Source organism: Leptonychotes weddellii, chromosome 5, assembly GCF_054177405.1.
Source record: "Leptonychotes weddellii isolate Sample4059 chromosome 5, ASM5417740v2, whole genome shotgun sequence".
Taxonomy (NCBI): domain Eukaryota; kingdom Metazoa; phylum Chordata; class Mammalia; order Carnivora; family Phocidae; genus Leptonychotes; species Leptonychotes weddellii.
In genome coordinates, this window is record NC_138373.1 from 72,248,921 (window position 1) to 72,271,950 (window position 23,030).

At 48.5% G+C, this 23,030-nt stretch overlaps 2 protein-coding genes across 9 annotated transcripts in view; one reads left to right on the forward strand and one right to left on the reverse strand.

Moving 5' to 3' along the window:
- Positions 1-15,462, reverse strand: part of VAMP1 (vesicle associated membrane protein 1) — a 75,671-nt gene extending 60,209 nt beyond the window's left edge. For 3 of the 7 annotated variants that reach the window (XR_014145566.1, XR_014145565.1, XR_014145564.1), the window contains exons 1-4: positions 15,289-15,455; positions 12,445-12,571; positions 12,086-12,244; positions 11,316-11,367 (exon numbers count right to left, since the gene is read on the reverse strand). Coding sequence is in view for 2 of the 7 variants with exons in the window: in XM_031032995.2 (XP_030888855.1) it covers positions 9,131-9,447; positions 11,316-11,367; positions 12,086-12,244; positions 12,445-12,571; positions 15,289-15,290 (657 nt within the window). In the remaining 5 variants the exon portion in view is untranslated. Of the gene's footprint in view, positions 1-3,704; positions 9,448-10,637; positions 10,917-11,315; positions 11,368-12,085; positions 12,245-12,444; positions 12,572-15,288 lie in introns of those variants that run through there. The other 4 variants (XM_031032995.2, XM_006737828.3, XR_014145568.1 and 1 more) reach the window with 4 other exon arrangements.
- TAPBPL (TAP binding protein like) lies at positions 497-8,006 on the forward strand. Of its 2 annotated transcripts, none has more exons than XM_081821108.1 (7): positions 497-962; positions 1,765-1,983; positions 2,198-2,360; positions 4,512-4,850; positions 5,460-5,762; positions 7,156-7,239; positions 7,433-8,006. In XM_081821108.1, the coding sequence occupies exons 2-7, from the start codon at positions 1,900-1,902 to the stop codon at positions 7,474-7,476; spliced, it is 1,017 nt and encodes a 338-aa protein (XP_081677234.1). In that variant the 5' UTR covers positions 497-962; positions 1,765-1,899; the 3' UTR covers positions 7,477-8,006. The 2 variants fall into 2 exon arrangements, with proteins under 2 accessions (XP_081677234.1, XP_006737890.2); XM_006737827.3 differs by having other exon boundaries at positions 498-962; positions 2,103-2,360.
- Positions 15,463-23,030: the final 7,568 nt, after the last annotated feature.

The window sequence follows — 23,030 nt, forward strand, 5'->3', positions numbered from 1 at the left end:
GCCATCCACGGGGAACGAGACCTGGCACCCCCACCCCCCACTCCCCGGCCCCACCCCCACCCCCGGGTTTCAGTACCATCCTGTCATCAGGACCCTTTCCTGTGCGCAGACTTGAGAAAGTGACTTTTGGAGATTGGCAGTGACAAGGGCGCATGGGAAAAGGTGGAGGATGGGGCGCAGGGGCCCCGCGTGTGCCCTGGCCCAGCCACCTTCACCCCTGCGCTGCACTGGAGGGCTGGGGCCCTAGCTGGAGAACACACTTTCCCCTACGAACCACCACGTGCGGTATCACTGACCTAAAAATTCGGCAAAATAAAGTGCCAGCCAACCACACACCGAAGCTCTCCCCGCGCTGTCTCTCTGAAATTCCAATCTCACGGTGCAGGCCACTCCCAGCCTCTTCTCCCAGATCGGGGATCTGAGGGAGGAGCTTTCTCCAGTGCAGACTAGTGTTGGGGCCCGGCCAAGTCGGGGGGTGGGGGTCGCGAGTGGGTGTGGCACCCACAGAAAATGAAGAAAGGTCCCCAGTAGCCCTTCAGTCTCGCCCTTCCCCTCCCCCTTATTTCAGCTCCACTTTCTTGGGTGGGGAGCAAAAGGGTGCATGCAGTCAAGTCAGGTCTTGAGATAACCAGAGGATTTGGCAGGGGAGAAAAAGGAGAACAATGAACAGGACTCTGGCAGGAGCACCCGGTGGCTTCTCTCCCAGGCAAAGGCAGCCGCGGTGACAATCAAAGTGAAAGCGAAAGAGGAGGAGGCCAAGGACTGACGAGAAAGCAACAGGCTGGCGAGGGCGGTTTGGAGAGGCCCCCTCTTCCCCAGCCCGGCCGTGCCAGTGGGAGGCCGTGCAGAAGGGCGGTGGGGGACGCGGGAGACGAGTGGCGGGCGCACCGCCTCCATGGGCACGGGAGAGGGATGGTGCCTGCTGCTCTGCCTGGCTCTGTCCCGGGTGGCGGCTGACCCAGGTGAGTGGGGAGCACTGGCTGGGGGGGCGGGGGGGAGTGTCGGGCCCAGGGCGCACCAGGTAGCCACCTGCCGTGAGATTCCCGAAGGGGAAAGGGTTGGGGGAGGGGCAGGGATGGCTTCCTATCGCCTCCTAAGCCCAACAGGAATCAAGGAAAAAGGCTGGCAGAGTAGGACACCAATGGTGTTGGGGAGAGGGTAGAAGACTGTGGGAAAGGCCAAATGAAGAGAAGAGGGGCCTCCTGGGTGGATGTGGTGGGGGCCTAGCCGAGAGGGCACTGCCTGGGAGCAGACCGTGAAAAGGAAGGGTTCCTGGGGCTAGTAAATCCCCGCGGGAGGTGAGCCCTGGAGGTGGGGGAGGGGAAGGCCACCTGTAATGGCAGAAAGCGGAGCAGACCCAGTGGGCTGGCTGGGAAATGGAGAAGATGGTTGCCAAGGCCCCTAGCCACACAAGTGTCCTGTCTCCTCTCCCAGTGGCAATTTTGCTCATTTATTTGCTTTTGCTGAGAATTCCTTTGACTGAAGAGGTAGTTTTTTTGCAACAGTTGTAGTAAGAATAAAAACAAAGTCTTCTGAGCAAGGCAAATCCAGCATTTTAAATAATTCATACCAAGTATGTACCTGGAGTAGCAGGGGCTTCCCAGAAGGCTGGTTTGGGGGTGACAAGAGAGAGACAAAGAGACAGCTAGGACCCTGGAAGATTTTTACCCCTTCCTTGATGACTCCACAGTTGGGGTGGGTGACCCTCGAGCACAGAAGCAACTCTCTGGGAAGAGGGTGCTCACCCCATCTTTTAACCTGCAGCCGAAACGCAGTGGCGGGCAGTGGATGTGGTCCTAAACTGCTTCCTGGTGGAGGAAGGTAGGCAGCATGGAGGTTTTGCCAGCAGTAGGAACACGGTGAAGGCCTTGCTCGTGCTGAGGCAGGTACCAATGCTGGATGACGGCTCCCTGGAAGGCTTCACCGATTTCCAAGGGGGCACACTGGCCAAAGACAACCCACCTGTTACCTTCGAGGCCTCGGGTAAGAACCCTCCACCCTATGTCCCAATCTTTCTGAGCTCCCTCTGCTGAGACAGCCCAGTTCCCGAGGGCCAGGTGTCCTCAAACCAACTAGACCTCTGTGCTGCCCTTCTCCCCCAGTGAACTTGGTACAGATCCCCCAGGCCGAGGCCTTGCTCCATGCTGACTGCAACGGGAAGGAGGTGACCTGTGAGATCTCCCACTATTTTCTCCAGGCCACTGTGAAGGCAGCTTGGTTCATCACCAACGTGCAGGTATCCGGAGGGGGACCTAGTGTCTCCATGGTGATGAAGACTCCCAGGGATGCTGAGAATGGGGCTGTCTTGCACCCCACACTGAACCTGCCCTTGAGCCCCCATGGGATGGTACCGACTGCAGGTGAGAAAATTAAAAGTAGCAGAAAGAAAGTTTGGCGTTTTTTTTTTTTTTCCAAGTGGTCAGCTATGGGGGGGAATAGAAGGAGGAGGAAGGGAACAAGCCCACCTCCATCCACATCAGTCATCTCAAGGTGTCCCCTAGCCTCGGTCCTTTCTCCTAAAGACCCAAATAATTGGATTGGGATAATTTTCACCTCTGGGATAATTTTCACCTCCCTCATCTAAGGAAATGACCTGTGATGCTCTATTCACATATGCTGTCCCTAGCAGTCTTATTAAGCCAAGTACCAGTTGTAGCCCAGTGAAAGCCAGCCTGGTCTGGTGCTTCAAGATGATTAGAGCAACGACAGCGATGCAAATTCGTTCATTAGCTCTTATTAGTAAAACCTGGTCCTTGCCCTCTCCCACCCAGCACATCCCACCCAGCGGGTACAGGAAATTGAGAACATGATGATAGGTTTCTCCAGAATTCATCAAATCCCGTATTTTGCCTCCAAAAAGAGACAACCAAGTCCAGAGATTAGGGGGCTACCCTCCTATCCGTAGGAAGCCCCAGAACACTCGAAGCTTTCTGTGGTGCAACCTAAATTTATCCTGCCACATTAGAAAAGAGGAGTTCTCTTTATCTGTCCAGTGGCACAGCTAAGTAACCCCCCTTTTATCTTGGGATATTTCAAACCTACAAAAAAAAGGTGAAAGAATAATGGGCAAAGGATTGGGTAAAAAAATTGGGTAATGAATACCCAATTATTAATATTTTGCCACATTCTCTCTCTTGATAAATGGAAGGATAGATAGCCTCCCCCCTGAACTAATTGAAAGTAAGTTGCAGATATCTCAACACTTCACCCCAAAAGTTTCCATGCAGAGCATGTATTCATTTAGAACACAAAATTTATAACCAAAGACAAGGATATTCTCCTTCATAATCACAAAACCATCACCCTAGCAGCAAACCAAGGTGGGGAGCAGTTTACAGTGGTGCAGGCAATAAGGGGGTACAGTGTGTTAAGAATTCAACAACATATTCTCACCATCACACCATCACCGTATCGGCAATCTTGAACACTATTGGTGATAAAATACTCCTCCCTGCCAGGGCACTCTCTTCCCATCGCCCCCACCACTCCTTGGTACGCCACTGAGCATCAGACTTAAGAAATTTTAAAATTGATACAGTAATACTATCAATATAGAGTCCAAATTCAAACTTCTCCAGTTGCCCCAAGAATGTTCTTTATAGCTTTCTGGTTTGTTTTTGGGTTTTTGCTTTTTTTTTTTTTAAAGACCAGGATTCAAACAAGGATCATGCATTGCATTTAGTTGTCCTGTGCCTTCAGCTTCCTTTTTTTTTTTTTTTTTTAAGATTTTATTTATTCACCTGACAGAGAGAGAGCACAAGCAGGGGGAGCAGGAGAGGGAGAAGCAGGCTCCCTGATCAGCAGGGAGCCCAACATGGAGCCTGATCCCAGGACCCCAGGATCATGACCTGAGCCAAAGGCAGATGCTCAACCAACCAAGCCACCCAGGTGCCCCAAGCTTTTAGCTTCCTTAAGTCCAGAACATTCTTTTCCTCGCACTGACATTTGGAGAGTCCAGGCCCACTGTCTCGAAGAGCATCCCACCATTTGGATGTGTCTGATTGTTCCTCATTAGATTCAGGTTCAGCACGTTTGGCACAAATACTACCACTGTGTGCTTTTTAAAACTCTTACTCCTATGTAGTCTCACAGCAGCCTTTCCTTAAACAGATGACCCTGGCAACCCTTAGTGACTTGCCCAAGGTCACAGAGCTAGTAAGTGGAAGAAACAGGGATCCAAAGCTTTTTCTGCTATTCCAGTGGTCTGACCTGAAGGTCAACATTAACCCATAATTTTGCATATGTACTTTTCTGGTGAGAAGTCCATAGCTTTTATCAGATTGTCCAGGGGTAAGTGACTCCAAAATAGTTAGGACTACCATGTGTGCCAGGCTGCCTTTCCAGAGCACCATTTCTTTGTGGTTCCATCTAGTGGGAGATGAGCTCAACTGGTCTCATTGTCCAGAGGAGGAGGCAGGGGCAGGTGGATGCCCACAACATGCCCACAGCTAGAGATCAGGTGGACTCAAGGAGGAAGTAGCCCACAATCACCCTTCTTCTTCTCACTACAGTGGAGCTCCAAGTGACAACACAGACCCCGTCCCTGAACTTCCTGCTGGGGTCCTCAGCCTCCCTGCACTGCGGCTTCTCCATGGCACCGGGCTTGGAGCTGACCGGTGTGGAGTGGCGGCTGCGTCATAAGGGCAGCGGCGAGCTGGTGTACAGCTGGACCAGGGCGCAGCGGCAGGCCAAGCGGGAGGGCGCCACCCTGGAGCCTGAGCAGCTACTCGTGGCCGGGGATGCCTCCCTCACCCTGCCTAGCCTCACTCTGAAGGACGAGGGGACCTACATTTGCCAGATCACCACCTCTCTGTACCAAGCTCAACAAATCATCCAGCTCCACGTCCAAGGTTAGGCCATACTCGGTTCTTCAGGGAGAGGGGAAGGGATATGCCTATGCGAGCATTTTCCAGGACAGAATCCAACACAGGGGCAATTTCTCGAGAGGCAGACTGCATTGCCACGAACTAACTGCCATCTACATCCTAGGGGCACAGACTGCCCCCTGTCAGACTCTAGGATAATTCCACCAGGCGGTGTCCCAGCCCCGGGTCCTGCTGCCCTGTCCCAGCTGGCTGTCTCCCAAGTAGCCCAGTCCTCTGGGCCACATCCTGAGGAGGGGCAGCAGCAAACCAAGTGGGGGTCGTGGGAGCCGTCCGACTGGCAAGAGTATTTCATCACTGATGTCCCTGAAAATCAGCAGCTTATCGTGATGATAAGAAGCCAACCTTTACTTGGTTTTACTATCACTTTTCAACTACCTGTGGAAGATGTGCCCCCTTCTGGCCTGCATCCAGGGTGGACCCCTTACACCCGCCTTGGGCACTCCACTCAGGGGTTAATTGACTTCAGCTTCCACAACCTACTCTGACTGCCAGCAGGAAGAGAAAGAAGGCTTTGGGCAACTCTGCTGTCAGGTTGGAGCCCTCTGGAATCTTATTCCTCATTCTTTCTTCCAGCTTCCCCCAAAGTACAACTGAGCTTGGAGAACAAAACTCCGCCAGCCACCCTCATCTGCAACATCGCTGGCTATTACCCTCTGGACATGGCTGTGACGTGGACCCGAGAGGAGCCAGGCGGAGCCCCAGTCCCAGTCTCTGGTGCGTCCTTCTCCAGCCTCCGGCAAAGCCCAGCAGGCACCTACAGCATCTCCTCCTTCCTGATGGTAGAACCTGGCCCTGCAGGCGCCACTTACACCTGCCAGGTCACCCACAGCTCCCTGGAGCAGCCCCTCAGGGCCAGCACCCAGGTCTCCCCACCAGGTACTAGGAGTGCCCTCCTTGCCCCACCTCCCTACTTGGGCTCGTGGCTCTCCTGCCCCCAGCTCGTCTCTGGCCTTGTTCTGCTTCCCACAGCACTTCGCTGAGCCTCCGCTTCTTGGTTCCCGAGGCGGCAGCCTCCATAGCTGCCTCCACATCCCAAGATTCCCCTATACCCCAGGTTCCAGGGCACCAGGCAATATACTGAGAGCTGGAGATCAAGGGTGAATTGTTCCTGCCCTCAAGCAGCTTAGTCAGCTTGGAGGGACGGACTAGGCAGTCAGGGAAGACGGCCTGCAGGAGACAAACCAACCAAGTGAGCTAGCTCAGGGGGGAGGGGAACAGCCAAGATGGAAAGAACGGCACACGTGAAGGCCAAATTATAAAACAGTCTCAGGAGAATTTGGGGAACTACACAGCTAGAGCCAGGAGTGTGTGGGAAAAGGGAGAAGTGGCCTGAAGCTTGAAAGTAATTACATTTATTGAGCATTTACATGAAGCAAGCACTGTGCTAAGCACTTAGCTGTATGATCACATGTATTATCATGACTCCCATTTTATTGATGAGCAAACTAGCACATATGGATGTTAGGTAATTTGCCCAAGGTCACCCACCTAGTAAATGGTAAAATATGAAAAATGGGCAGCCTGACTGCCCTACAGCCTTAAACCCTCAACTGCTATTAGTGGGCAGATCACAATGGGCCTTCGAGCTGGAATGTCATCCTAAAGTCACAGAGTGTCATTGAAAGGTTTTAAAGAAGAAATGCAAACGTCCAGGAGCATTGGGCATTCTTTGGTGGCTCGCCAGACTGCAAGCTTCCCCAGAACTGGGGTTTTGGGGGCGCCTGGGTGGCTCAGTGGTTGAGCGACTGCCTTCGGCTCGGGTCATGATCCCGGAGACCCGGGATCGAGTCCTGCATGGGGCTCCCTTCTCGGCGGGGAGTCTGCTTTTCCCTCTGACCCTCTCCCCTCTCATGCTCTCTCTCTCTCTCAAATTTTTAAAATCTTTAAAAAAAAAAAAAAAAGAAGTGGGGTTTTGTCTCAGCTTACATCATTCCCCAGCTAGTCGCAAAATTTCAGTTCACCTGTGAACAACTCATCTAACCTAAATCTCTCTAAATGTCCCAAGGTGGGAAGGGATAGGAAATTCCATGTGGAGGAGCACACAGATAGCCAACAACTTTCAACAAGTACGAATACTACAGTGTGCCCAGTTCCTGGGTGAAACCAGAACGCTCCTTAACCGGGGATGGGGACGCATTCGTGCACACGCTCTCTCTCTCTCTCTTCCTCTCCCCCCGCCACCCCGCTTTTTCCCTCTTGCTGGGGTGGGTGTGGGCTTGGAAATTATTCCAACCTACTGATTCCTGCCCATGCTGCTCTCAACCTACAGAGCAGAAAACAGCCTTTGGAGTCCTTTTTGCCAGCAGCCTCTTCCTTCTTGCCCTGTTGTTCCTGGGGTTTCAGAGACGGCAAGGTAAGCACCTGCTTGCCCTCAGCCCTGCCCCTGCCCCTCCTTACTTGTAGAATCAGCCAGATCTAGCCACCTCCCCACCCAGACCAGGGATGAAGCCCGTGTCCTGAGTTCCAGCCAGTCCCCATACTACAGCCCCCTGCTTTTGGGGTTACCTCAACTGAAACCAACCTCCTTCCCTCTTGTTTTCTCCTAGCTACCTCACCAAGATCTGCCAAGACTCTGAGGCCCTCTGGGTAACCACTTTCCTGCCTCTGAGCAAAAGGAAAGAGTAGTCACATTCTCCCAGAAGGACTCCAGCCAAGTCTCAGAGCTCAAAAAGGCCCCAAGAAAGGCATGAAGGCACAGATCCTGGGGACTCTGGCTCTGTGTGGATCTCTGCCTTCTTTCATTGTGTCCCCGGGCTGAACACCAAGGGAGAAAACATGAAGAGGTGAGAGAGTGGTAGGAAAGCAGAGTGTCTGGGTGAAGGTTAAAAATGAGCCTGCGGTAGGAAAAGAAAATGGGAAGATATTAAGAAACGAGCAAGTGGGCAAGTCATGTTCTCATGGTTTGTGAGATGGAGCCCCACAGTGGGCTCCACACTCAGTGGGGGGTCTGCTTGAAGATTCTCTCCCTCTGCGCCTCTCCCCCACACTCGTGCTCTCGTTCTCTAAAATAAATAAATCTTTTTAAAAAAAAAGGAGCAAGTGGGGGGCAGTGGGACAAAGGGGTGGGGGTTGGGCCGTAACACAAGCCTTTGAACTCTGTCCAAATAAAAGCCCCCTGTGTCCTCAGAAACAAAGCTTTTCCACTTTCCTGTCTTTCCCCACACTGGACGCAACTGAGCCCTGTCCCCAAGCCAGCTGCACCAACTTGCAGAGTGTTCAGGGTGTAAAACGAAGGCCCTCAGAGGCAGCCCTGGGGCGCCATGTCAGTTGCCCTGTGTCACCCTGAGCTGCAATTAAGGTAATTTTGGACAGCTACTGGGTGTTTCAGGATACCTACAAGCACCTCACTCCCTTGGAGAGATTTCTCCTTTCATCCATTTCTAAAATGTGTCTGGTCAGGACAGTGGAACTCAGCAGAAGAAAACTGGCAGTGAGGCTGCTGGGGAACAGGGTGTGTTCGCAGAGGTCTCATCTGGGCGCCCCCTCGGACAGGCCGAGCAGCCTGAGGACCTAGGAAGGGGGTAGAGGGGAGGTGTCTGAGAAAACCTGCAGTGGTTTCTGATGTGATGTCTGAATGCCCACCCGACTTCCTGTCATCACTTCCTCTCACTAGCACCTGGAAGAGTTGGGCCCCACCAGGTACGAACGCAGGGTGTAGAGACCACTTCCTCTGCCAACACACGGATCTTTAATCTCGAGAATGCCACGCGGCACACACAGCCAGCCTTCCGGCCTCACGCAACATCACACTGTGGAAGGAAAACAACCCCCTCCCCCGCCCCTCCTTAGTTACTCCAACCCAGACAACAACCAAGGCAGTTTAGTGGTAGGAATTTATATTTTTTTGCCTTTGTTCAGGATACATGAAGTTGGTAAATATGCCACATGCCTTTGGTGGAAGTACAACGGTTATTATTCTATACAAGTACGAGGTTGGGGGTAGGAAAAAAGACAAAGGTGATGACAGACACACAGTGGAAACCCCACATCGCCTCATGGCAAACCAAGGAAGAGGGGATGTGGGAAGCTTGGCTTCATTTGACTGCAAAGTCCCAGGGTTTGGTTGCATATTTGCTCATGCACATGGGTGGTGGGAGGGAAGAGGGACAGCAAAGACACAGAAGAGGGTACAGGGTGGGGTGAAAAAGAAAGTAGAAGGCCAAACATCCCCAAAAGAACAAAGCCAACTACATCTGGTGAGCCTCAGAGGGACAGAAACCCAGGAAAGAATTCCTGTGCCAGGGCTAGGTGGGCCAAGAGTGCGAATTTGCTCCAGGCTTAGGACACATCGAGGACAGTGGTGGTTCTTCTCCAGCGGTGACCCCCTGCATTAGGCAAGGAGGAGCCCAAAGGAGAGTGGAGACCTTCGAGGGGGGCCGTTGGGAGGGTACACTGACTGCTTTCTTCCAGCTCTTCAGTCCTGCCCTGGGGCAGGACGAAGGGAATGTGGGAAAAGGGTAAAGGGAGAGGAAGGATGGTTTTGCACAATGAAATGCTGCTGCATGGAAAGCGAGCATCCAGACCCGGCCCGGCCTGGCCTCAGCCTCTTCCTGCTTGTGGGCTGGAGGATGGGAGGAATAAGGGGTCATGGGTGTTCCCCCTTGCTGCTCCCAGCCTCCTTCCTCCCCTCACACCTGGATCTGTTCCACTCCACACGCTATCCTGAAGCCCAGCCTTGGCCTCCCATCCTCAGGTTCCACTGTCTGCCCCCACAAACCATGCAGAGAGGAAAGGAAAGGAGGCAAAGTGGAATTCAGAAGGGTACCAGTGGTTTAGAAGGGGAACACAGTGCAGGAAGAACAGACAGGTGGCTCTAGATAAGAGGGCCCATGACAGCACAGCAGTGCACATGCACACCTGTCCACAGACGGTCCCGCCTCCCACCCAAGACCGGGTTGGCGGGTATACTGGACTTCTCGGAATACTCAGAATCGGCCAGCCTCAGGAAGGACCTCCTGCTTCATCCCTGTCTTTGCTAAGTACATGGGAAGGGTGTAGAGGAGAGGAGTCCCCAAGGGCCCAAGGATCCTCATTTCTAACACCTCACACGTTATCAACGGGCAGGGAGGAGCAGGACCCTCCCCAACAAACAGGCAACAAGTGGCTTCCTCTGAGCTTGTTATTCTCAAATTAGGCCCTTGACTCGTTGTCTCTCTATAATTAACACTCGTTCTCTCTTTATCTGTGCCAACAATTAAAACTAACTCAGAGTCTCCAGCTTTGGCTATATGAAATTATTTAGTGCTCTCATGAACAATACAGAATGCTGCAGAAAATGTGAACAAGAGACAGCCCCTTGTAGTAATGAGCTTAGGGGGCTGCTTCTAAGATGGGAATGAAGCCGGTCCTTTTGCAATTAATGTGTGTTCTGTAGGTCTCCAGGAAACAAAGCAAAAGGCCGTAAGATCCCTGACGACACCGAAAATCTCAGACTAATAGATCAGAAATAACCACAAAAACAGATTTGACTTTCTGAAAGGGTACTACCACAGAACCAAGTTGGACTTTGGGCCCACCTCACGCTCTTCTGAGGCCTGGCCTAGGAGAAGAGCCCCAAGTGACCAGGGCAGTCCTGAATGAGCTGCCATTCTCCCCGCTGTTCCCAGCCCCCTCCAGCAGCCTGGCCTTTCCTGGTGACACCATGGGCACCAACACCCTTCTCCTCCCCCAATCTTGGCACCTTCTTGGGCATGTCACCGCGGCTACATGCCTTCCTCTTCTCTTGGCCTCCAACTCTTTTTGGCTTTGGGGGAAGCTGAGAGTACATAAGAAGAGGGGAGGGAGGTGCCACCTACGGTTCTTCGGGGAGTTACTTCGAGACTGTGCCAGGAGCAGCATTTCTAGTGTTGAGGGACCCAGTGCAAATGAAAGCAACAGAAACGGAGGAATGGGCGATGGAGAAGCCAGGACAGGGTGGAGGAAGGTAGACGGGGACGTTCGTTGAGAGAGCAAACAGAGGGAGAGGGATATGAGTCTCGATGGCAATGGAGAACAGGGAAGGGGTGGCACATTCTCAAGTAAAAAAGTAGACTGGACACAGGAATCAGGAAGTCCCAGATGGAAAAGAGAAAGAGACAGGAGAAAACAAGAGGGCAAATTACATCAAGTTACTAGACATTCAGGCCTTTCAGGTGTGGGTGTCCCATCCCCGTGGTCTCCCTCTGACCCAAGCCAGTGACAAACAGCACAGCCCCACTTCCTCAGGACAGGAGGGACCATCTTCCCACGGGATCTTGCAGAGGGAAGGCTTGTCCATCAGGGAAGTCCCTTGTCTTTGTCCTTCCCCCCTCCCGAACCAGGTGACGATCCCACAGCAGCGATCTCCATACCTCAGTCAGAGCAGCCCCATTCCCCAGGCAGGCAGGGCTGGGAGAAGACTCCAGGACCTTCCCACCTCTTCACCCCACCAGCAACCTCAGCGATACTTACTTACAATAACTACCACGATGATGGCACAGATAGCTCCCAGCATGATCATCATCTGAGGAAACATTGACCAAGAAATGGGTCCTTGGATTTAGGGAAGAGGAAAGAGATGTTCCCACTAGAGATGGGAAAAGAACTTCCTCCGTCCTTGGGACAGTGGAAGAAACGACACATCACCCAGGAGATAGGCAGGCCTCTCGGAGAGGGCAAACCCTCCTGTCTCATGTTCCCCAAGAGACAACCACCCCTGCACCACCACTGAGGCTTCCCAGAAACATCAGGGCATCTGCAGCATGCTCCATTTCGCTTGGCTCCTATTGCCTGAAGGCTTTGAAAGGAATGCCAGTGGAGGTGCAGACTTGGGATCTTTAGTCAGTTGGTTCATTTTTCATTGTGAAGTATCCCGCTAATTCCTAAAAGCTGCAGGTATTTAAATATATACCTACCCTAGCCATCGTGTGGATGTTGGCTGTGTGTGGGGAAGGGCCAGGCGAGATTTTCCCAGGGGTCTTTGGGGAAAAGCAGCCTGACTGACCACTTCCGAGCTCCTCACGTAGGGCTGGCACCCAGTTAGTGGTTCTGAGTACTCTGGCCTACCCTGGCGGCCAATTCTGGGTAATGCATCTCAAGGAGGCTTTCAGATTTCCTCCCCAGAGTTCGGCAGGGCAGAGATCCTGCGCCACCAGAGGTGAGGCAGGTAGAACCTGAGGGTTTTCTTGCCTTCTATGAGTTGAGGCCCAGGAAGAGAAGGCAGAGAGGACAAGACAACTCACCTTGCAGTTTTTCCACCAATACTTCCTCTTTAGCTTGGCAGCACTGCTCTCAAATTGTGACGCTCCCACCTGCAAGGCATCAGCTCGGTCATCCAGCTGTGACAGTATCTCATCCCTCTTCAGGACCTTGTCCACATTCACACGCATGATGTCCACCACCTGAGGGGGTGCAGAAACAAAGCTAGTAAGCTTCCCTGCTAGAGACAGGGGTAAAAACAATGGAATCTCAAGTCTGGCCCTGTGTAACTCAGGGATGCCTTGCTTCCCAGAGCTTTTAGCTACCCCTCTATTTAAAAAAAAAAAAAGTTTCTAAACTTGTATCATCTGGAAACTCTCAAGAGAAAGAGTTCTCCACTTACTTCCTCCACTTGTGCCTGGGTTTGTTGTAGTCGTCTGTTACTGGTCGTATTAGGAGGAGGGCCAGGGGGACCCCCTCCTGGGGCAGTCCCTTCTGCCCCTTCAGTGGGTGGCTGAGCTGGAGCAGACCTGTGGAGGGAAGCGGACCAAGTACACAAAGTAACTGAGACAAGAAAGGAATCACGTGCATTCTCACCCCCTACCACGAACACAATGGTGATTAGGCTACCTTGCAACTAGAAAGGATTCTAACTTCTTGGCAACTCCAAGTAGGGAGCTGCAGCATAGAGGAAGAAGCAAGAGATGAAAGATCCTGTAACAACATTTACGTGGGGTTCAAGGACATCCAGGGTGGCATCAAGAGATCCTGTTTGGGGCTATCCTTTCACCCAAATTCAAACATCCTCTACAGGGACATGGCTACAGGGACAAATGTGCCAGCCTTGGACTAAATGGCACTTCCCTGACAGAAAAAAAAGCCTTTCACATAAAGTCAAACTGGAAAATTCCTCTCCAGGTTTAGAAGTTCGTACAAAAGCCTAACGCCTATGGACCGAATGGCTCTTTTACGCAAAGTCTAAAGAAGACAAGCAAGTTGACAGACCTTGCTTAAGGGAAACCGGTTATTAGTTGTTTCACACAATGACTAGTATATCGGGGCTGCTGTAAGGACAACTTGGAGAATCACCAAAGGCAAGGCTTCTGTAGGTAGAGTTGAGTCAGGACTGTTCGCTTGCTTTGTTTTTGGCAGAGAAGATGGGTGTTTCACTTAGATAGACCTGGGGTGCCAGGCAATTGTGTTAGTTATGAAATTTTTCCAAGAGCATAGACAGGAAGCAAGAATATGAGTAATGGTCCTCGATGTAATGCATCATAGACATCATGTTCCTTCCTTTTCTAGATTTGGCATCAAGTCTCAGGAGGCTCCCCTAGTGCTTTATGTCTCAAAGGGAAATCCTGGTTCACACTACTACACACAGAGATTGTCCTTTCTTTCCCTTAGCCTTAGAAGGGATGAATCTAGTGTGGGTCTTCAAGATAAACTCCTTTCCATGTCCCAACACACAGAGACTAAATTCACCTCCTAAAGAATTCCCAGAAATCTAACCTAAGGCATGAGATTTTTCTCTCCCAAGAAAGAACCCACCAACAGAGGGAGATCTCTCAAACTTGATGGAGAATAGAAGTTATAGCAAGAACGCCTCACAGAGGGGCACAGTCTCACCAAACATACCTCCCAGGAGCAGTACAAGAGTAAATGCATTAGGAATTATAGCATCACAAGTCACCAAAAAGGAAATGCCTTGACTACTCACAATAGAACTAATACCCAGAAAATTCTTCCTCCCTAAGTGAATTTCTTTTGGTCTAAAAAGATAGAGAATAACTCTTCAGAGAGGCTTTCCTAGCAGATTACACCCAACTCAACCCCATTAAAAGAAATCACTTTCTCATCTCCCTCTAAAGCACAAAAGAAGCAAAAGAAAGAAAGATACTAAGCCATGGAAGCCACAAGACTCTTATGTTACTACTGAGCTAAGCAATCTAGTTCTCTGAAGGTGGAAAATTCAGTGAGTAGCTAGCAGCCAGTATTTGGTGTTGGAAGCAGTCCAGGATGGTGGCACCAATGACAAGATTAAGGTCAGAGACCTCGTGATGCCTTGCTAGTCACCACGCTTTCTCCATTTCCTTCAGTTCATCCCACATGTGTGCTGTTGGGAACGAGTCCATTCACCTCCTTCCCAAAGTGGGGGGGGGGGGGCATGCGAATGGAACCTTAGGGCTTGGCCAAAATGCTTAGAATATCACATACAGTTAAAACTGTAGAAATCAAAAAGAGAAAAAACGAAATTGTTATAAAGCGTCTGAAGGGACCATTTCACTATTTGTTGGGACTGGGGAACACTCAGCAATAAAACAGCCAGGGGTAATCATAAACCATATGTCACATAAATAAATCTTTTCCCTTTTTTGTCACTAAGAGAAGCAACATAAATATATCTAGGACAAGCCAGGACTCCAGACAGTAATAAGAAAGAAAAAAATCTCTATTAAATATATAGTGGTGTCGCCACAGTTCTCCCTCAGGATCTTGGGATGGGGGTTGTGTTGAAGGGGGTCAGAGACTAAACTGAATTGTTGCGGGAAGGCAGGGATCCTCAGTTCTATTTCTCTTCCAAATACTTGGCTAAAACCGGAGGACAGGAAAACAGCTTCTATACAGGTGGCCTTGAGATGAATGGCTGCTTGGAATCACATGCCACTGCCCCCTGAGTCTTTCTGAGCTGCTCACCTGGCGCCAAAGAACTGTCAGATAAGTTTCTGGTTCTTTGCTCACCGCCAAGAGGGGATGGGCGAGTAGGGTAACACGGCACAGTTGGGGCGAGGGGCATACATAAATCCGGAGATTGCAGGGCAATTCAAGTTACTAACTGGCAGGTGCACCCATTACTGTTTCCAGAGGCCCTAAGTACAGATTCGATCAGACAACAAGAAAGGGTCTCGAACCCCCTCCCCGAAGTCTCTCCATGCCCCACCTTCGCCCTGTCCCGGGCTTCACTATTACCGAGACCTGAACGGGGCGCCCAGCAGGCGAGAGGAGAGAGTGCCATGAAGGTGGGACCCCGGCGCCCCTACCCCGCCCGTGGGGTGCTGGCGTGGCTGCTGCAGGAATGGGGTGCTGCCCTCCCTCCCCAGGGGCGGACAGGTCTGGGGGCGGCGCGCGGTGGTGGTTCCCCGCGTCGCCGCAGCTGCTGCAATGCGCCATTTTCCGTCCCGCACAGTCCGGCGCTGGGAGTGGGCGTTGGCAAGGAGGTGTCGAGCCCCCCATACCAGAGTCAACTTACATTTCTGTGACGGTTGAAGGATCCGTCTTGTCTCCTGAGGCTGCGGCCAGATACCCGGCCGGGGAAACGCTGCGGCTTAAGTCTACGGAGCCGCCAAGCTCCGCCCCCACCCGACCACCCGGAGCTCTAGCTGCGGTGGAACTTACCGCAGCTGCCGCGCGGGTCCCACACTTTATTAGCGTCGGCCACGCCTCCCAGTAACGTTGACAATCCCGCAGCCCAATAGACGCCCAGGACAGGCGCCCGTCCCGAAGCAGAGCCCGACTAAGGCCGAGCCCGCCCCGCCCCTGCAAGTTGGCCAATCCCAGCTCTCCTCTCACAGCCCGTCTCCGCGAAGGAGCGGTGGCCGAGGGGATCGTTCACTGACCACCACAACTATAGTTTGCTTACCAGTCTAACTAAGCGACAGGGCTGAGTGGAAATATGCGCCAGCTCTCTGGAAGGGCGGGGCCAACAGTTTGATTGAGGCTCTTTGGGTACCTGCCAGCCAATCGCTGAGCAGTTCCTGAAGTCCGGGCCCGCCCACGGCCCCCGGCGCCCGCCTCTCCAGCCAGTCACAGTCGCTGGCGGGCCTCAGCTTGCTGTTGCCCAGACCCCAGAGTGTTAGGTAACGAGGCGGTCCCGCAGTCTACTCACAGCGGGGCGCGCAGACCCTACGTTCCCATCCCTCACAAACAGCTCTGAGGTGCAGAATCCATCGAGGCAGAGCCGTGGGCCCTTGTCACCCAGTACTGGGCGCGGGGTTCGGTCCCTCCAGAGCAATTACGAAGGCTTCATTCATCTTTTCCCTTCAACATAGCCAGCAAGCTCCTCAAGCAATGTTTCCTAAAACGAACTCCCCCTGCAAGCCCTCCCCTTCTATCCCTTCCACATAGGTCACCACATCGACTCAGTTGCCCAAATTAAAAACCTGGAAACCATCCTAGATTTCCTTACCCGTTCATCTGTACCCCTCCTCTGATAATTCACCAAAGTTGAGTCGATTTTTCCTTCTTCGTTTCTCAAGGATTCTCTCCCCCTCTTATCATGGTCCTACTCTCACTTTAGGCTATTATCCCTTGCCTGGACGCCATCAGTTGTAAAACTTAACCATTATTTTAGCTCCCGTTAAGAAAAAAAGGTAGCAAATAAACTGACACCACGCTTTATCACTTTGAATTTTTATTTTATATTTATTGAAAGTGTAGATTTATACAGATACAGATTCTATAATAGTTCACTCTTGTGCGTACATAAAAAGGAAATTTAAAAAGAGTAACAGGGTAACAATAGTCCCAAAACTTCACATTCAGAGGCTGACTCCTAGGATTCTTTTTTTTTTTTTTTTTCTGACTCAGTCTTAGATGTCCATGATTTTTCACACAATGTAGCCCTCTGTGCATGCCATCAAGGGCTGTGGTGATGCAGCATTTCTTAAAAGAATGTTCCTCTTCTGTCTCTGGAATTTTCTTCCAAGCCTCAGACACCCATTTCACAAGTTTTAATTCTTCTGAGTAGGTATGACAAATACAGTATGACTACTGTCTGGCTGATAGTTATAATGAAACATCCCAATTTAGATGTTAAAATGAAAAAACAAAATGCCTCCTAGAATCAATGAAATATATATCTTTCTGCTTCTAGTCTTGCCCTCCCTCATATCCGTCCTCTAAGAAACCACCAGGAAGATCTATCCAAATGTCACAACCCTGCTTAAACCCTTAAGCCCCACCAAATCTCCCTTGGGGAAAAAAAAAAAAAGGTGAAAAAGTCAGTGAATTTTTAAAAAATTAAGATGTTTTTAAACTTGTTGAAAATAATTATAGATTCACATGAGGTGGCCCCAAAAAAAGTACAGGGAGGTTTCCCTATATCCCTTCACCTAGTTCCCCACAGTGGTAACAGTACAGTATTAAACCAGGAAATTGACATTGGTACAATCCACAGAGTTTATTCATATTTCACCAGTTTTACATGCATTCGTATATGTGGTTTTATGCAATATGTGTGTAGATTCCTGTAACCACAATCACCATACAGAACTATGACATTACTACAAGGCTCCCTGGTGCTATCCTTTTATAGCCACACCTGCGCCCATCCCTAACCCTTGTCAGCCACTAATTTGTTCTCCATCTTTATAACTTTATTTCAAGAATGCTATGTAAGTGGAAGGATACAGTATGAAACCTTTTAAGATTGGCTTTTTTTCCAGGGTGCCTGGGTGGCTCAGTCGTTAAGCGCCTGCCTTCGGCTCAGATCATGATCTCAGGGGTCCTGGGATCAAGCCCTGCATGCATCAGGCTCCCTGCTCAGCGGGAAGCCTGCTTTTCCTTCTCCCACTCCCCCTGCTTGTGTTCCCTCTCTCCCTGTCTCTCTCTCTGTCAAACAAATAAATAAAATCTTTATTTTTTTTTAAAGATTTTATCCATTTAACAGAGAGAGACACAGTGAGAGAGGGAACACAAGCAGGGGGAGGCCGAGCAGGGAGCCCGATGTGGGGCTCAATCCCAGGACCCCGGGATCATGACCTGAGCCAAAGGCAGACACTTAATGACTGAGCCACCCAGGTGCCCCTAAATAAAATCTTTAAAAAAAGAAGAAGAAAAAGATTGGCTTTTTGTCCTATTTTTGCCTGTGGATGTCCAATTGCTCCAGGACCATTTGTTGAAAAAGCAGCCCTTCCTCCATGATGCCCTTGAAATCCATCCAACTTACCAATTTTCATTGCTGAATAGTATTCTGTGGAATAATTTGTTTAACCATCTACCAGATTAAAGGACACTTGGGCTGATTTCAGGTTAGGGCTGTTATGAACAGTCATGTACAGGTTTCCATGAACATGAATTTTCATTTCCCTGGGATAAATGCCCAAGAGTGCAATTACTGGGTAGGAAAGTAATCGCATGTTTAGTTTTAGAAGAAACTGCCAGACTGCTCTCCAGAGTCGCTTTACCATTTAAATTCCCACCAGCAATGTATGTGGGATCCAATGTCTCCACATTTTCACCAGCATTGGTGTTGTCAGTAATTTTTCTAGCCTTTTCGATAGGTCTATAGTGATATATCATTGTAGTTTTAATTCTCACTTCTCTGGTGGCTGATGATGTTGCACATGTTTTAATGTGTTTTTTACCATCCATGTATCCTCTTTGGTGAGGGCTCTGCTCATGCCTTTTGCCCATTTTCTAATTGGGTTGTTCCTTTTTTTTTACTATTGAGTTTTGGGAATTCTTTAAACATTCTGGATAAAGTATTTTGTCTCATAAGTGGTTTCTCCTGTTCTATCATTTGTCTTTTCATCCTCTTAAAGGGAACTTTCATAGAGCAAAAATTTATCCTTGTCCTTCTATGGATTATACTTTTGGTGTAAAGTCTAAGAACCTTTGCTAGCCCTAGACCCTGATGATTTCTTTCTTGTTTTATTTTCTAAAAGTTGTATATTTTTTTATGTTCCACATGTAAGTCTGTGATCTATTTTGAGTTCATTGTTGTATAAGATGTAAAGTTTAGGTCAGAGTTCATTTTATTGCCTATGGATGTGCAATTACTCCAGGACCATTTGTTGAGAAAGCAAACCTTCCTCCGTTGAATTGCTTTTGCACCTTTGTCAAAAACCAGTTTGGCAACACAACCTAACAGCACACCTAAAGGAGCTGGAAAAAGAACAGCAAATAAAGCTTAAAGCCAGCAGAAGAAGAGAAATAATAAAGATTAGAGCAGAAATAAATGAAATAGAAATCAAAAAAACAGTAGAACAGATCAACGAAACTAAGAGCTGGTTCTTTGAAAGACAACAAAATTGATAAACCCCTAGCCAGACTTATCAAAAAGAAAAGAGAAAAAACCCACATAAATAAAATCATGAATGAAAGAGGAGAGATCACAATGAATACTAAAAAAAATACAAACAATTATAAGAGAATATTACGAGCAATTATATGCCAACAAACTGGGCAACCTGGAAGAAATGGATAAATCTTAAAACACAGGGGCGCCTGGGTGACTCAGTCGTTAAGCGTCTGCCTTCGACTCAGGTCATGATCCCAGGGTCCTGGGATCGAGCCCCGCATCGGGCTCCCTGCTCAGCGGGAAGTCTGCTTCTCCCTCTCCCACTCCCCCTGCTTGTATTCCCTCTCTCGCTGAGTCTCTCTCTGTCAAATAAATAAAATCTTAAAAAAAAAAATCCTAAAACATATAAACTACCAAAACTGAAACAGAAAGAAATAGAAAAATTGAACAGACCCACAACCAGGAAAGAAATTGAATCAGTAATCAAAAATCTCCAACAAACAACAGTCCAGGGCCAGATGGCTTCCCAGGGGAATTCTACCAAACATTTAAAGAAGAGTTTATACCTATTCTTCTCAAACTGTTTCAAAAAACAGAAATGGAAGGAAAACTTCCAAATTCATTCTATGGGGCCACCATTACTTTGTTTCCAAAAAAAAAGACAAAGACTCCACTAAAAAAGAGAGTTACAGACCATTATCCCTAATGAACACAGATGCAAAAATTCTCAACAAGATACTAGAGAATCAAATCCAACAGTACATTAAAAGAATTATTCACCATGATGGGTGCCTGGGTGGCTCAGTTGGTTAAGCAACTGCCTTCAGCTCAGGTCATGATCCTGGAGCCCCAGAATCGAGTCCCGCATTGTGCTTCCTGCTCAGCAGGGAGTCTGCTTTTCCCTCTGACCCTCCCCTCTCTCATGCTCTCTCTCTCTCTCTCATTCTCTCTCTCTCTCTCAAATAAATAAATCATTAAAAAAGACACTTAAAAAAAAGAATTATTTTCCATGATCAAGTGGGATTTATTCCTGGGTTGCAGGGGTGGTTCAACATCTACAAATCAATGTGATATACTACGTCAGTAAAAGAAAGGATAAGAACTATATGATGCTCTCAATAGATGCAAAAAAAGCATTTAACAAAATACAGCATCTTTCTTGATAAAAAACCCTCAAGAAAGTAGAGACAGAAGGAACATACCTCAACATCATAAAGGCCATATATGAAAGACCCATATTCAGGGGCGCCTGGGTGGCTCAGATGGTTAAAAGTCTACCTTTGGCTCAGGTCATGATCCCAGGGTCCTGGGATCAAGCCCCACATCAGGCTCCCTGCTCAGTGGGGGGGCCTGCTTCTCCCCTTCCCTCTGCTTCTCCCCCTGCTCATGTTCTCTCTCTCTCTGTATCTCTGTGTCTCGAATGAATAAATAAAAAAATCTTTAATATCATCTTCAATGGGGAAAAACTGAGAGCTTTTCCCCTAAGGTCAGGAACACAACAGGGATGTCCACTCTCACCACTGTTGTTCAACATAGCACTGGAAGTCCTAGCTAAGCAATCAGACAACAGAAAGAAATAAAAGGCAACCAAATCAGCAAGGAAGAAGTCAAACCTTCACTATTTGCAGATGATATGATATTCTATGTAGAAAACCCAAAAGACTCTAGCAAAAAATTGCTAGAACTGATACACAATTCAGCAAAGTTGCAGGATAGAAAATCAACATACAGAAATCTGTTGCATTTCTATACACCAATAACAAAGCAGCAGAAAGAGAAATCGAAGAATCAATCCCATTTATAATTGCACCAAAAACCATAAGATACCTAGGAATAAACCTAACCAAAGAGGTAAAAAATCTGTACTCTGAAAACTATAGAACGCTAATGAAAGAAATTGAAGAAGACACAAAGAAATGGGAAAACATTCCATGCTCATGGATTGGAAGAGCAAACATTGTTAAACTGTCTATACTACCCAAAGCAATCTACATATTCAGAGCAATCCCAATCAAAATAACACCAGCATTTTTCACAGAGCTAGAACAAACGATTCTAAAATTTGTATGGAACCAGAAAAGACCCCAAATAGCCAAAGTAATGTTGAAAAAGAAAAGCAAAGCAGCAGGCATCACAATTCCAGACTTCAAGCTGTATTACAAAGCTGTAATCATCAAGATAGTGTGGTACTAGCCCAAAAACAGACACATAGATCAATAGAACAGAATAGAGAGCACAGAAATGGACCTACAACTCTATATATGGCCAGCTAATCTCCAACAAAGCAGGAAGGAATATCCAATGAAAAAGAGACAGTCTCTTCAACAAATGGTGTTGAGAAAACTGGACAGCCACATGCAGAAGAATGAAACTGGACCACTTTCTTACACAACACACAAAAATAAATTCAAAATGGATGAAAGACCTAAATGTGAGACAGGAAACCATCAAGATCCTAGAGGAGAACATGGGCAGCAACCTCTTTGGCCTGCAACAACTTCTTGCTAGATACATTTCTGGTGGCAAAGGAAACAAAAGCAAAAATGAACTATTGGGACTTCATCAAGATAAAAAGCTTCTGCACAGCAATGGAAACAATCAACAAAACTAAAGGGCAACCTACCAAATGGGAGAAGATATTAGCAAATGACATATCGGATAAAGGACTAATATCCAAAATCTATAAAGAACTTACCAAACTCGGGGCGCCTGAGTGGCTCAGTCATTAAGCGTCTGCCTTCGGCTCAGATCATGATCCCAGGGTCCTGGAACCGAGCCCCACATTGGGCTCCCTGTTCGGCGGGAAGCCTGCTTCTCCCTCTCCCACTCCCTGCTTGTGTTCCCTCTCTCGCTGTGTCTCTCTGTCAAATAAATAAATAAAATCTTTAAAAAATAAAAATAAAAAAAATAAAAAAAGAACTTACCAAACTCAACACCTCAAAAATAAATAATCCAGTTAAGAAATGGGCAGAAGACATGAACAGACATTTCTCCAAAGAAGACATACAAATGGCCCACAGACACATGAAAAAGTGGTCAACATCGCTCATCATCAGGGAAATACAAATCAAAATCACAATAAGATAACACCTCACACCTGTCAGAATGACTAAAATTAACAACTTAGGAAACAACAGATGTTGGGGAGGATGGGGGAAAAGGGGAACCCTCTTACACTGTTGGTGGGAATGTAAACTGGTGCAGCCACTCTGGAAAACAGTATGGAGGTTCCTCGAAAAGTTAAAAAATAAAACTACCCTACGACCCAGCAATTGCACTACTAGGTATTTATCCAAAGGATACAAAAATACTGATTCAAAGGGGCACATGCTCCCAATGTTTATAGCACATTATCAACAATAGCCAAGTTACGGAAAGAGCCCAAATGTCCATTGACTGACAAATGGATAAAGAAGATGTGGTGTATATATACAATGGAATATTACTCAGCCATCAAAAAGAATGAAATCTTGCCATTTGCAACGATGTGGATGGACCTAGAGGGTACTATGCTAAGCAAAATAAGTCATTCAGAGAAAGACAAATGCCATTTGATTTCACTCATGTGTGGAATTTAAGAAACAAAACAGACAAACACAGGGGAAGGGAAGGAAAAATAAAATAAGATGAAAATAGAGAGGGAGGCAAACCATAAGAGATTCTCAACTATAGAGAATAAACTGAGGGTTGCTGGAACGGAGGTGGGGGGGATGGGCTAAATGGGTGATGGGCATTAAGGGGGGCACTTGTTGGGGCCCCTGGATGGCTCACTTGGTTAAGCAGCTGCTTTCAGCTCAGGTCATGATCTTAGGGTCCTGGGATTAAACCCTGAGTTGGACTCCCTGCTCAATGGGGAGTCTACTTCTCCCTCTCTCTCTGCCCCCCTCCCGCCCAGTTCATATACTCTCCCTCTCTCTCTCTAATAAATAAATAAAATCTTTTTTTTTTAAAAAGGAAGGCACGTGTTGTGA